General features: G+C 34.2%; 1 protein-coding gene across 1 annotated transcript in view; it reads left to right on the top strand.

Annotated features, from left to right (window-relative positions):
- Positions 1–13564, top strand: part of LOC143228019 (lysosome-associated membrane glycoprotein 5-like) — a 29920-nt gene that overhangs the window by 12659 nt on the left and 3697 nt on the right. Inside the window, exons 5-7 of the mRNA XM_076459366.1 lie at positions 7594–7713; positions 9131–9230; positions 9952–10140. Coding sequence (XP_076315481.1) covers positions 7594–7713; positions 9131–9230; positions 9952–10140 — 409 coding nt within the window. The remainder of the gene's footprint in view (positions 1–7593; positions 7714–9130; positions 9231–9951; positions 10141–13564) is intronic.

Raw genomic sequence — 13564 nt, 5'->3', positions numbered from 1 at the left:
GAGAGATAATGATGTAAGATTTGGGGTTTCTCCTCATCCGACTTCTTACAAAGTACAGTTATGTTTCTGTGGGGAAAAATAAGCTCTAAATTTAACTACGATTTAGTTAACATGTAACTACATTCACAACATTGTGATTGTTAAAAGATTAACACTTCTACGAAAAGACGTTTCTAGTCCTGATTTCTCCAAGCCCGTTCCCCTGGCTGTGGTTTCGCTAGATAGTAGATAGGGACAGTGGGAATCTCGTTAATCCATTCATTAATGGATTTAAATGGCAATTTCATTTAAATACAAATTATTAGCCTAATATTAATAACCTTTCAAGTTGCTCTGGGGCCTATTAGGTCCACTTTTCGTAGGAGTGTTAATCTACAGATCTTGACTACTTGCTTAGTTTCTGTTTTGTGGGCAAAAACCGCTCCTCACCCTTGGTTCCTCTAAAGTACCCTAGGGGGCAAGTGGGTAAATCTACCTGTGTGAGAGATGGCCAAACTTCTGGCCTTCCAAGTTTAAAGTTTATGTACGAAACATTTATTTCTGGTTAATAATCTTACAGAGTTTGTTGTTAGATCTTCTCTTCAGAGTGGGTTGTAAAATACACGCGTTAAAACAATGTTAAGACTATTGACTCAACATCAGATAGGCCCGGCATGGCCAGGTGGGTTAAGGCGTTCGACTCGTAATCTGAGGGTCGCGGGTTCGAATCCCTGTCGCGTCAAACATGCTCGCCCTTTCAGTCATGGGGGCGTTATAATGTTATGGCCAATTCCACTATTCGTTAGTAAAAGAGTAAACCATCAAGGTGGGTGGTGATGACTAGCTGCTTTCCCACTAGTTGCTAAATTAGGGACGGCTAGCGCAGATAGCTCTCGTGTAGCTTTGCGCGAAATTCAAAACAAATAAACAAATAGCATCAGATAATTTCACGGAGATAAACTCTAGAGCGGTTGTTTTCGTTCTAAATTATTACACTTAGCTTTGCGTGACTTTACTTTTGTTACAACCCTCAAGATAAACTTACGGAATCGTTTCACTAGGTTTTTAATATTAGTCGAAACTAACCTTCCCAGATAGATGTTTTCATAATTTGAATTTCCCCCCTCTTATGGAAACAGTTATAGGAGGAAAACGTTTAAGAGTGACATCGAGATTGAATGATTGATTTTATCATTGGTGGGTAGTCGCTTCATTATACAGTGAAAAGCACAGAACAAGCTCATAATCGTAAACACCACCAGAATTCACACTTTATCAGGATTGAGGCTTCCAGAGTCATTTCATTCAGCCTCTCTACTTAGAATACAAGTTTGTTAGCAGGAAGACGAAGACTTGTAGTAAGTAGAAGTGCTGATATTAAAACATGAGTTCCAAGGTTTCACCAACGATCTGTGATTCTTCATGAACCAAGCTCTTGAAGAAAGCATCTTGGTTGAGTCGTTGTTTGTCAGCTCTTACACGTAGGCGGACGGCTCGGCTTATCTTTGTCAAGATATCGTATATGCTTTTGCGCGTGCGCTAGAAAATCTCAAATTTGGCGGCTCAGGTCTGTAGTTTAAATTTTTCTAATAAGTACATAAAAACTTGATGTTTAGGGTGTGCGTGTGATTTCCTATAGCAAAGCCACATTGGGCTATATGCTGAGTCCACCGAGGGAAATCGAACCCCTGAATTTAGCGTTGTAAATCCGTAGACATACTGCTGTTCTAGCGGGGGACTGATATTTAGGGACAGGAACAGGATTATAGAAAAGTCAAGTTAAAACGTGAAATATTTGAGGTTGAAAAATACAAGTGAATGATCTAGGTATATAATTTCAATATTGAGTCAGAATATTTCTTAAGTGATTTTAAATCTGTTTAGTCTTATTCGTACAGGGATGGTTTCATAGGCGACCTTCCAGGTGAGACCGTGTTTAGACACTTTAAAACGCCTGATTTCAGATAGCATTTGGATTGTTGCTATTTTATGGTGCTATAGACATCCTGCGTTTTTATTTTTCGTACTTTTAATATCTTTAACTGCGTGAATGATATTCTTTTGAATGTAGTCAAACGTAGCTAGAGTAGTTGCTGCATTGGTATTATGTCGTATAACTTTAAAAGTATTCACTATTGTGACCTTGTAGGTCATCAAATGAGCACTAGAACGATCAGAGTTTAATAAGGAGCATGTGAAGCGTATCCAGGCTGCTGTTAGATAAACTCCTAAATCCTGTACGTCCAGTTTACCGTTTTCGGGAGAGGCTACATTTTTCTCTTTTTAAGATGTTTATTAGATCATATGAAACTATATACATTTCTTATTTATAATCTTGACACTTCGGAGTGGGAGTGGATGCACTTTTCTATTGTATAATAACTTTGCTAAGGATATTTGTTTTATGTCTTGTGTCTTCTGGAGGACCCTTTCTCAACTTTTAATCTGCCCTGTTTTCTAAATTACTTATTACTATTTTCCAGTTGTGGATTATTGTATCTTGTGAGCTGTACTGTATAGTCAATGTTTTTTGCAGATCCTTGGGTCCAATTCAAACCATAGAGCTTGTCTTATTTTATATTTCATGGCCAAAAATAACTTTTGTTTTATTCAAATTGGTTTGATCATGTTGTTTCATTGTATTCATTGCTTATACATAAGGTCTTCTGAATGGCTTAAGATGAATTTAGGCTGTTCTGAGTGGTCCGGGGTGAACTCACGTTCAGTATGACATCGACTACAGGAACTGTTATTATCTGCTCTTTTTTTTTTTTTTTTTGAGTTCCCTGGGATAGAGATACCGTCAATGTAAGGCAGCCCTGTCTTACATCAGAACTAGTGGGAGACGGAGGGCAGTCATGAGTTGTCCCCAACAATTTGTGGGAGACAAAGGGCACCTCTTTCTTGTCTCATAACTGGTGGGGGACACAGGAAAGTTGTTTTTTTCCCCAGAACATGTGGGATGCAGCAGATAGCTCTGTCTTATCCCCACAGCTGGTAAGGGGACAGAGGGCAGCCATGCATTATTCAAGAATTAACAAGTATCTTCCTGGATAAATGCTTGATAATATTAACTTGCGCTGTAACATCTGAACATGCGGTTTTTATCCATTTGATTATACTTTCTGGGAAACTGTACCATTGCAGCACGGACAAGAGAAAGTCATGACTGATACCGTCAAACGCCTTCTATTAATCGATAGTAATTAAATACGTGTATAATATTTCTAAGTAGAGTTGTACCATTGTGTATATTAAGGTTTGGGACAACACATACTTGTGTGGTAGTACTGAATGTTTGTTATTGCTATTTGATTTCGTTACCTATATATTTTGTGAAGATCTTATAATATGTTATTAATGTTATTCGTTTTTTTACTGAGAAAGGTAATTCTTTCTCATTCAAGCACCAGTTCAACATGTTTTATAATCCCTCCCTCACAGTGCATCAGTATTTGTTTTAGAATTTATGGGTTTGGTTTTTGAATTTCGCGCAAAGCTACACGAGAGCTATCTGTGCTAGCCGTCTCCTAATTAGCAGAGGAAAGGTAGCTAGTCATCACCACCCACCGCCAACTCTTGAGCTACTCTTTTACCAACGAATAGTGGGATTGACCGTAATATTATAACGCTCCCACGGCTGAAAGGACAAGCATGCTTGGTGCGACGGGGATTCGAACCCGCGATTCTCAGATTACGAGTCGAGTGCTTTAACCACCTAGCTGTTTTGTAATTTGTGTCATTTTTGTTCATTTGCTTTCGCAAATCTGTTTCAGAGAGTATAAACTTATGCAGTGTTCTACTGAGGTATTTAGCCAATTTTATACGCCTATACGTATAATCTCGTCATTGTTAATTAAGTTGTTCACCTGTAATTTCTAACTGTGTTTCTTTAAACTGCTGATAGAAAAAAGCTTGAGAATTTTTCTTCACTTCCTACTTTTCAGGTTATTGTAATGATCCTAATTCACTCAACTTTCAGGTTGGATTAATTTGTTTAATTACTCTTTAACTATCTGGATTGATTATTTAACTCTCAGGTTGTTTTCAGTTCGTCTTGCTATTGCAGTTAACGTGCGTTTTAAGAAACTTGTTTGTTTTATTTCTTGCTTTCACATATCAGTACATTTCTTACTTCTATTTGTAGCTTATCTCATGTTTTTATCATTACATATAATACAGTACTTACTTTTTGACCGATGTTTTCTCTATATGTGTTTTCAAGGAGAGAAACATTAAGTTCTTAATGGCTCTGATCTCTGTCCACTGTATTTGATAGCCTTAATTATGAAAATAATCAATAGTAATCATTAACATAATTGTCTGTGGTGCTAATTGGAATTATTCAGTTTTTGTTTTCGATGATTGTAATGTATCCTTAGTGGTGTAGAACCCGTTTAGTGAGACCACTACTTCCAGGGTTGAATGCTTGATTGTGATACCATACAATATTTAAGTGAAAATTGTATATTACATGTTCAAGTAGGCTTACCGTTTTGTTGCTGTTTATTCTGTCATTAATTTAATGCACGATAATATCATAGGTACAGAGAAGGTATGTTGAAGAACCCGATAGAGATGTCTTCTTCAAGGTGTCACTGATACATATACGTCTACTATTCTAATTATTCAAACATTTATCTCGATATCTAAAGAACCTAGTTCGACATACTCGTCAAGTTAGGCTTTCCTGTGGACTTACAATACTAGAAACCCGGTTTCAGTACCTGTGGTGGACAGAACACAAATAACCCTTTGTTTAGTTTAGTGCTTAACTACAAACAAATGAAACATCAAGCTAGAAATACTTTATTTTTCCTGTGAATTTTGGATGTATAATTACACTCGTTCCTGCTTTTCGGGGATCACTTAATTCTCATATGATTTTGTATAGTTGAATTTGTATCTAAGGATTTTGATACCATCTTGACTATTCAAATATGTCTTGTAAGAATGAGGCGTTTACATTATATCTATTTATGTAATCAATTAGGGATTCTTGTTCACTTTATCTTGTAAGCCCTTTGATATTGAGGGTTAGGATGTTTAATATTATTCATATTGTAGGTTTAATTCTGAAGGTGTATTCTTAAATCGAAGTAAAATAAGAACTAATTTTGTAGCTAAACAAATGTTAGCTGGTGACATTTCTTCTTTTTGTTTAGTTTCTTCGATGTTGACTTCGTACTTGATGTTGTTGACGTAGCCTTCGGGGTTTTCTGTCTCTCTCTCTCTCTCTCTTTTTTTGTTCACCTTCTTCGGAGAAGCTGTTGTTTACATTGAGATATTCCATAAGGTCGATTGTCTTGGCTCCGGTGGTGGTGTCATCTTTGCTTTTTTCACTTTTTAATGTTTCTTTAACGTTTTCAGGTAATTTCTTCTATTCAACGAGTTCTCTACTTTCATGTATTCGTAGATAATAACTTTTATCACTATTTTCTTCATTACATTTTCAAACACTTTCTTCCTTGATTAACTTTTTACACATCTGGAGAAGTCTTCTCGGTAGAAAGTCATTCGGTGATCAAACCAAATATCGTAGCCAAGCAATATCCGAAAAGTAGTTTCCTTTACACCTATTACATCCTATTTGGCACTCGGTGTACTCATAAAACATTTTTTTTTTATCCAAGACAATTTAACTTTAACCACGTCTGCCATCTTTGCAGAAGGAAACAACGAATTTTGATTGCAGATTTGGATAATCAGTTATGCATTCTAAGTTGTAGTATGAACAAAATTTCCCAACCACATCTCAAACAGTAATAGTTGTATTTTCTGATGGGTATTTTGTGTTGATCCTTGTTCTATATCTTGTTGATGAGTAGTTCAGCAATTAATCAGTCATCACATATTCGAAAATGATTTTGAGAACATTGACATCAGGATATAATCACGTGGTCCCTCAGTGGCACAGCAAGATGTCTGCAGAATTACAACGTTAAAAACCGGGTTTCAACAGATAGCTAACTGTATAGCTTTTTGTTTAACTTCAAAAACAACAACATTACCACATGATGTAACTGCTATTGTTAGAGGAGTTAAAAATGCAATCGATTTCCTTCACAAACTAGGTGTGAAAACCTATAAGCCATTCTCTCTGAAAAAAGGTTGTAACAGCATTCTACAGAAAATTATAAGATTTCCATTGAGGTTGAAGAAATCAAATAGCGGAAGTCTCTGGGTATGGTACCTAACGATCTACTGATTCCTTGTATACAAGAAAGTTTTGTGACAGTTGTTAGCACCTTTAGTAAATATTATTGTTTGTTCTCATACAAAATATGAATTCTCGAGCTGATGATGTAACCCAACACACTCTGACAGAATGCAAATATTAATTGTGAAAAGAAATCGATGGAGGGAGGAAGAAAATTATTTGTTTGTTTAAAGTTAAGCACAAAGCTACACAAAGAGCTATCTATGCTCTACCACAGGTATCGAAACCTGGTTTCTAGTGTTTTTAGTGCGCAGACATGCTGCTATGCTGCTCTGAGACAAAAGAAATTGAAAGAAAGGATTTGTCTTTGGATTTTCTACAAGTGCTTGAAGAATGTTTGTGATCATTGACACTAGGTCACACCAGCTAAAGTAAGGTGTGTCGTATACTCAAGAACGTTTCTGGAGGATGAATTGTGTGATATTTTGGTCAGTAATGAAATGGGTGGTCTTTGCCACGCAAAAATTCTATCTCACCGTTCTACAAGTAAGACGCACACTCTTTGGTTTTAGTGTGGCAGAGTGACCCATTTTTACCAGCCTGGTTTGCCTTTGTACCATAGAACTAGGAACTAGACTTACTAGAGGAAGGAGTTGCTGTACGCTTAAAGCGTAAATAATATGGTTCCATGGACTCAAACAGAAAAAGGAACACATATTAAAAAAAAAACACACCAACTTCCACATGTGAAGGTGTTAAAGATTCTGTTACAGTTGATGGTGATATTTTAAATAAATTAGGTAACGAACGAGAGTGCAATGGAAACAGTTTATAAAATATGCAGCATGTGAAATGTGTCGTTTTTGTAGGTGAGTTATGGACAGTATTAAAATCGACTTGTTGTGTATATTTTTGAGTTTTCAATATTTATGGAATAAGAATAAGGAATTTAAAAGAGCGGACACAGTTTCTGTCTTTATATACCCGTGCTCTTTTCTGTATATTGTTTTATTATATTTACTACTCGTAGTTTGACCTAAATTGACCTTTTTTTACAAAGGTCAAATCTTACACCGAATCATTTAACATTTCTTTGTAAATTAATCAAGCAATCAAGTATAAACTAATTAGTTAGTATTAATTTTTACTGTATTATGGTTGTTTAAATCCACTGTCCATCTCTTCGGACTTTGGTTACCCCGTGAGAAACTAGTGGATTAAGAGAGAATGCACTATTTTGTGAGAGTTTATGTCCCTGTATACTATCCATAGGACATTTAGAATGAACCATACGCCTTAGTATGTGGGATTGAAAATGCTTGGTTTTATTGTTTCACGTACAGATGTATCTAACAGGATAAAACTGAAGCACACCTATGTATGTACTCTTTGTAAAGTCTTCAGTGTTTGATGGATATATTAATTTACGTCATAATATTATCCTACAATTACAGACAATTTCCGTGAAACTACCAGAACAACCTACTACTAAGGGACGATGTGGAACCTCGGAGCAGGATCCTGTTTTGGAGCTCTCATGGCCAGGTTTTCGTTTCAGTATGATATTTACTAAGGTAAGCTTGTTGGTGGGTGAGGAAAGATTGTTGAAAAAACAATTCCTGATAAACTTCTGCCTATGGTAAAACAATAAAAACACTGTCTTATCGATAATTATACAGGCTTACAATGCTCAGAATCAAGTTTCGATAGCCTGTTGTTCTGTCATTTTTGCTTAAGTACCACCAACGTCACACTTTTTGTTTCGAATTACCCCATGCGATGGAACACAGTTCTAAAATAAATATCAAGATATAAATATTGGTAATTTGCCTAAACAGAGTTCAAGATAACTGTTTAGCACTAGGACTTTGTGGATACATCACTTTCGACGCTTTTATGGCTATGAGTCATGAATTGTGTCATTTCTACAGTATAAATACAACATACAAATATTGTACGAGATACTCGTAAAATGTGTTTGCCATTGACTTTGCAGTGAAAAATACATTTTCTTATGTCAAGATTACGAGGAACTCGTCACTGATTGAATAGTCAGCTGTGATTTTTCGGGTTTCGTTAAGTTGGTAGCTCGATAACTACCTATGGTAATCAGTTTATCATCTCCATGGATAATTATGATAAACGCTAATATCCGTACATGATGCTAGTGGATGTTTTTCTTAGTATTTTCTTTAATACGATTGTTGGGTAAGATAATGTTGAGTTATAACTCTAAAATTCGATACCCATAGAGGCTATGCCATTGTGTATCTTTGTGCTTAACTACAAACAAACACAATTTAAGTCCATGAATGTGTTGGATTTTAGTGTTATAATGAAAGTGAGGTAGGGGATGGGTAGGCACAAGACCCTGCCTTTCTCCCCTTAAGTCCCGAATGTGCCCCTTTTTTTCTGTTATAAAAAGCGTAAATAATTGAAAATACACACCTAGTTATTAAGAGAGAGAAAAAAGGATTTTAGTCTTTATATAAATGTAACACTGGGTCATGTTGATCTTTGCAGTAAAAAAGTAATTGTAATATATGTGTTAACACACAAAATTTCACCCGTTCAGTTTTTAAACACAAGTGTTTAAAACACCAGTTACATAAGATCTGTTTGCTTCTTATGGATTTTTAGCCTTTGTCAACCAAAACTACCCACCCTCCTAAAAACATGGAGGTTAAGTTAATCTTAACCCTCCTAACTTAAGATACTTGAAAAATGCCCCTTTGATGTTTTCTGGACGTTACTGGTTGCGTTTTTGTAATGATTCAAATACAATAACGCTTTTCAATTTGTTGGAAAAATCGAAGATAAATATTATTTTTTTAATATAACATTGTAACTAATATTACAAAACCATGTGAATTCCGTGTACTTTACTAACTTTCATGTCACCTAAGTCATGAATTGAGTTGCATGAAATAAATACAAACTGGAAGAATTGGGCCATCTTCGTAGCGCTGAGTAAATGTTATCTTTCTGTAGAATCAACCGACGGAGAAAAATGGTATACCATCATGGTCGGTAATATCCCTGGAACTTTTATACAACACAGCAGGACCACTCTTTCCTGGAAGCACTAATGGTAAGGTAGATTAATAGTTTGAATATTATGGAATGGGTGTTTATTTTGGGTTCGGTGTATTATCAAAAATTTGGATTGTAATGCATTATTTTAGTACCACGATTTGGATGGTAGTAAATTATTTCATTTTGTGATTTTCACTCTGTATTTGCCTACTTTTAAAGCTTGCGCTCCCTGTGGCTGACCGGTAATGTTGAGGGCTTAAAACACTGAAAAACAGGGTTCAATACTCACAGTGGGTAGAGTGTAGGCAGTTTTTTGTGTAGCTTAGTTTTTTTAACAGACCTATCCAAAGCTTGAAATTAATTTGCAATTTTGTGAAATATATTTGGGTAAGTTATAAATTACCTTGAAGTAACTGTTCAATTGAAGAATCAACAAAACTAAATATGTGGGTTATTTAGTCTGGAAATAGGAGCATTCTGCTTTTATATGTATACTAACACCTTAAATAAATTTGTTATCTGTAAGTTGCAATGTGTAATAGAAGATATCGGATGTTAATTCACTGACGTCCACCACAAAAACGGCGGTCTGTTGAGTTATACCGCTAAAATTCGAGTTTTGATACCCATATTGGGTATAGCATAGATACTCTATTATGTAGCTTTGTGCTTAACTACAAACAAACACAAGGTAAGTCTATGAATGTGTCAGATTTTGGTGTTATAATAACAGTATTTCAAAATACAAATATCTCACGATCAGGTCATTTTAACAGGTGGCAAGAAGACAGCACGAAGTGCAGACAACACAACACTATTTGAAACACCCTTTGGGAAGTCCTACTTCTGCCCATCTCCAGAGGTCATTCCATTGTATGACTCCAAAAGAAACAAAGTAACTATTGTGAGGCTTCACGATGTACAACTGCAACCGTATGACGTGAAAAATGGAGTATTTTCTGCCGGTAGGTGTTGTTTCTTTTTAAACTTTATAAGCGCTTGTCTTGAAAAGTGCTGGGTGTTAAAAAGTAAGGCTGAAAAGTCCATCAATCGGTCTGCGATACACCGCTGAACTCCGTACTTTCGGTCATGTAGGTGTAATACGTGTAACAACCAGTCCCCCTAATCTGTTAAAGAGTAGCCGTAGTGGCGGTGAATGCTGCTTATTTTTGCCCTCACTCTGGTCAGCATGTGTGACAAGAATGGCTAGGGTTGAATCTTGTGTACTTACCTTTCTTACATGGTTGTTAACTCATGTTCCTGATGACCAGAAACCCACTTGAAATAAAAAAATGTATCTTAGAACAGCTGGTATGGGTATTAACACTTTTATTGATAAGCAGAGAACAACGTTTCAACCTTCCTAGGCCATCTGTTAACTCATATGTAACACGAGGTGTTTAAGATTACGAATTACAAGCGACAATATTCATTATTACTTTACGTTTTCACACGGAACCTCTGTTTTCTAGGTTTATTAGTCTATAATATGTATTTTCAAGTTCTTTCTGCAATAACATTTTTATAATTTTCCAAGAGAGAAGATAACACACCAAATATATTGGTACTAGTGATTCTCGAAATCCATAATCGATTATCCTATAGAGACTCGTTCTCCACACTAATCTATGTATGTGTTATTTTATAGCAAAGCCACATTGGGCTATCTGCTGAGCCCACCGAGGGGAATCGAACCCCTGATTTTAGCGTTGTAAATCCGTAGACTTACCGCTGTACTAGCGGGGGGCACCCACACTAATCTATGCTGTTTACTCGACAACTGCTTTTCAACATTATTTATTAAGAATTTATTTCATGGATTTGAACGTAAAATATCACTCAATGTATATTTCCTTACTGGTAAGTTTGTTGTTTTGAATTTCGCTCACGAGAGCTATCAGCGCTAACCGTCCCTAATTTAGCATTGTAAGCCTAGAGGGAAGGTAGCTGGTCATCACCACTCACCGCTAACTCTCGGGCTACTCTTTTAATAAAGAATAGTGGGATTGACCGTAATATTATTATGTCCTACGGCTGAAAGGGCGAGCACATTTGGTAAAGTGGCCATGTGTTATTAAATATTATCGTTAGAAACTGAACAACGTATTATTAGATATTATCGTTAGAAACTGAACAACGTATTATTAAATATTATCGTCAGAAACTAAACAACGTATTATTAGATATTATCGTTAGAAACTGAACAACGTATTATTAGACATTATCGTTAGAAACTGAACAACGTCTTATTAAATATTATCGTTAGAAACTGAACAACGTATTATTAGATATTATCGTTAGAAACTGAACAACGTATTATTAGATATTATCGTTAGAAACTGAACGTCTTATTAAATATTATCGTTAGAAACTGAACAACGTATTATTAAATATTATCGTCAGAAACTAAACAACGTATTATTAGATATTATCGTTAGAAACTGAACAACGTATTATTAGATATTATCGTTATAAACTGAACAACGTGTTATTAAATATTATCGTTATAAACTGAACAACGTATTATTAAATATTATCGTTAGAAACTGAACAACGTATTATTAGATATTATCGTTAGAAACTGAACTACGTATTATTAGATATTATCGTTAGAAACTGAACAACGTATTATTAGATATTATCGTTATAAACTGAACAACGTATAATTAAATATCGTTATAAACTGAACAACGTATTATTAAATATTATCGTTAGAAACTGAACAACGTATTATTAAATATTATCGTTAGAAACTGAACAACGTATTATTAAATATTATCGTTAAAAACTGAACAACGTATAATTAAATATTATCGTTATAAACTGAACAACGTATTATTAAATATTATCGTTAGAAACTGAACAACGTTTTATTAAATATTATCGTTAGAAACTGAACAACGTCTTATTAAATATTATCGTTAGAAACTGAACAACGTATTATTAGATATTATCGTTAGAAACTGAACAACGTATTATTAGATATTATCGTTAGAAACTGAACGTCTTATTAAATATTATCGTTAGAAACTGAACAACGTATTATTAAATATTATCGTCAGAAACTAAACAACGTATTATTAGATATTATCGTTAGAAACTGAACAACGTATTATTAGATATTATCGTTATAAACTGAACAACGTCTTATTAAATATTATCGTTATAAACTGAACAACGTATTATTAAATATTATCGTTAGAAACTGAACAACGTATTATTAGATATTATCGTTAGAAACTGAACTACGTATTATTAGATATTATCGTTAGAAACTGAACAACGTATTATTAGATATTATCGTTAGAAACTGAACAACGTATAATTAAATATCGTTATAAACTGAACAACGTATTATTAAATATTATCGTTAGAAACTGAACAACGTATTATTAAATATTATCGTTAGAAACTGAACAACGTATTATTAAATATTATCGTTAAAAACTGAACAACGTATAATTAAATATTATCGTTATAAACTGAACAACGTATTATTAAATATTATCGTTAGAAACTGAACAACGTTTTATTAAATATTATCGTTAGAAACTGAACAACGTATAATTAAATATTATCGTTATAAACTGAACAACGTATTATTAAATATTATCGTTAGAAACTGAACAACGTATTATTAAATATTATCGTTAAAAACTGAACAACGTATTATTAAATATTATCGTTAGAAACTGAACAACGTTTTATTAAATATTATCGTTAGAAACTGAACAACGTATTATTACATATTATCGTTAGAAACTGAACAACGTATTATTAAATATTATCGTTAGAAACTGAACAACGTATTATTAGATATTATCGTTAGAAACTGAACAACGTATTATTAAATATTATCGTTAGAAACTGAACAACGTATTATTAAATATTATCGTTAGAAACTGAACAACGTATTATTAGATATTATCGTTAGAAACTGAACAACGTATAATTAAATATTATCGTTAGAAACTGAACAACGTATTATTAAATATTATCGTTAGAAATGAACAACGTATAATTAAATATTATCGTTAGAAACTGAACAACGTATTATTAGATATTATCGTTAGAAACTGGGCAGTTTGTTATTAAATTAAATGATCGAGATTAATCTGCAACTAAACAAAAGCTATATCATTTTAAGTGTTCCATTAATGAAGTTTTTTTGGTGTTTTTTTCCGGATACTACTTCAGCAATTGAATGAGGTGAAGCCACCACATGGGTGTTTGGAAGAAGAGTAAAATAACAAAACGAAGGATCTACACTCTGTTTAAAAAACCACCTTACAACAAACTCAATTCACTCTTGAAACAACTAAAAAATAGTGTAGTGGTAGATGTGATATTTCATCATGGTTGAGCACGGCCTAGAACTAACGTACCAAA

Source organism: Tachypleus tridentatus, chromosome 1 (assembly GCF_004210375.1).
Source record: "Tachypleus tridentatus isolate NWPU-2018 chromosome 1, ASM421037v1, whole genome shotgun sequence".
Classification (NCBI taxonomy): domain Eukaryota; kingdom Metazoa; phylum Arthropoda; class Merostomata; order Xiphosura; family Limulidae; genus Tachypleus; species Tachypleus tridentatus.
Note: the sequence above shows the minus strand (reverse complement) of the source record. Positions and strands in the feature narration are given on the sequence as shown.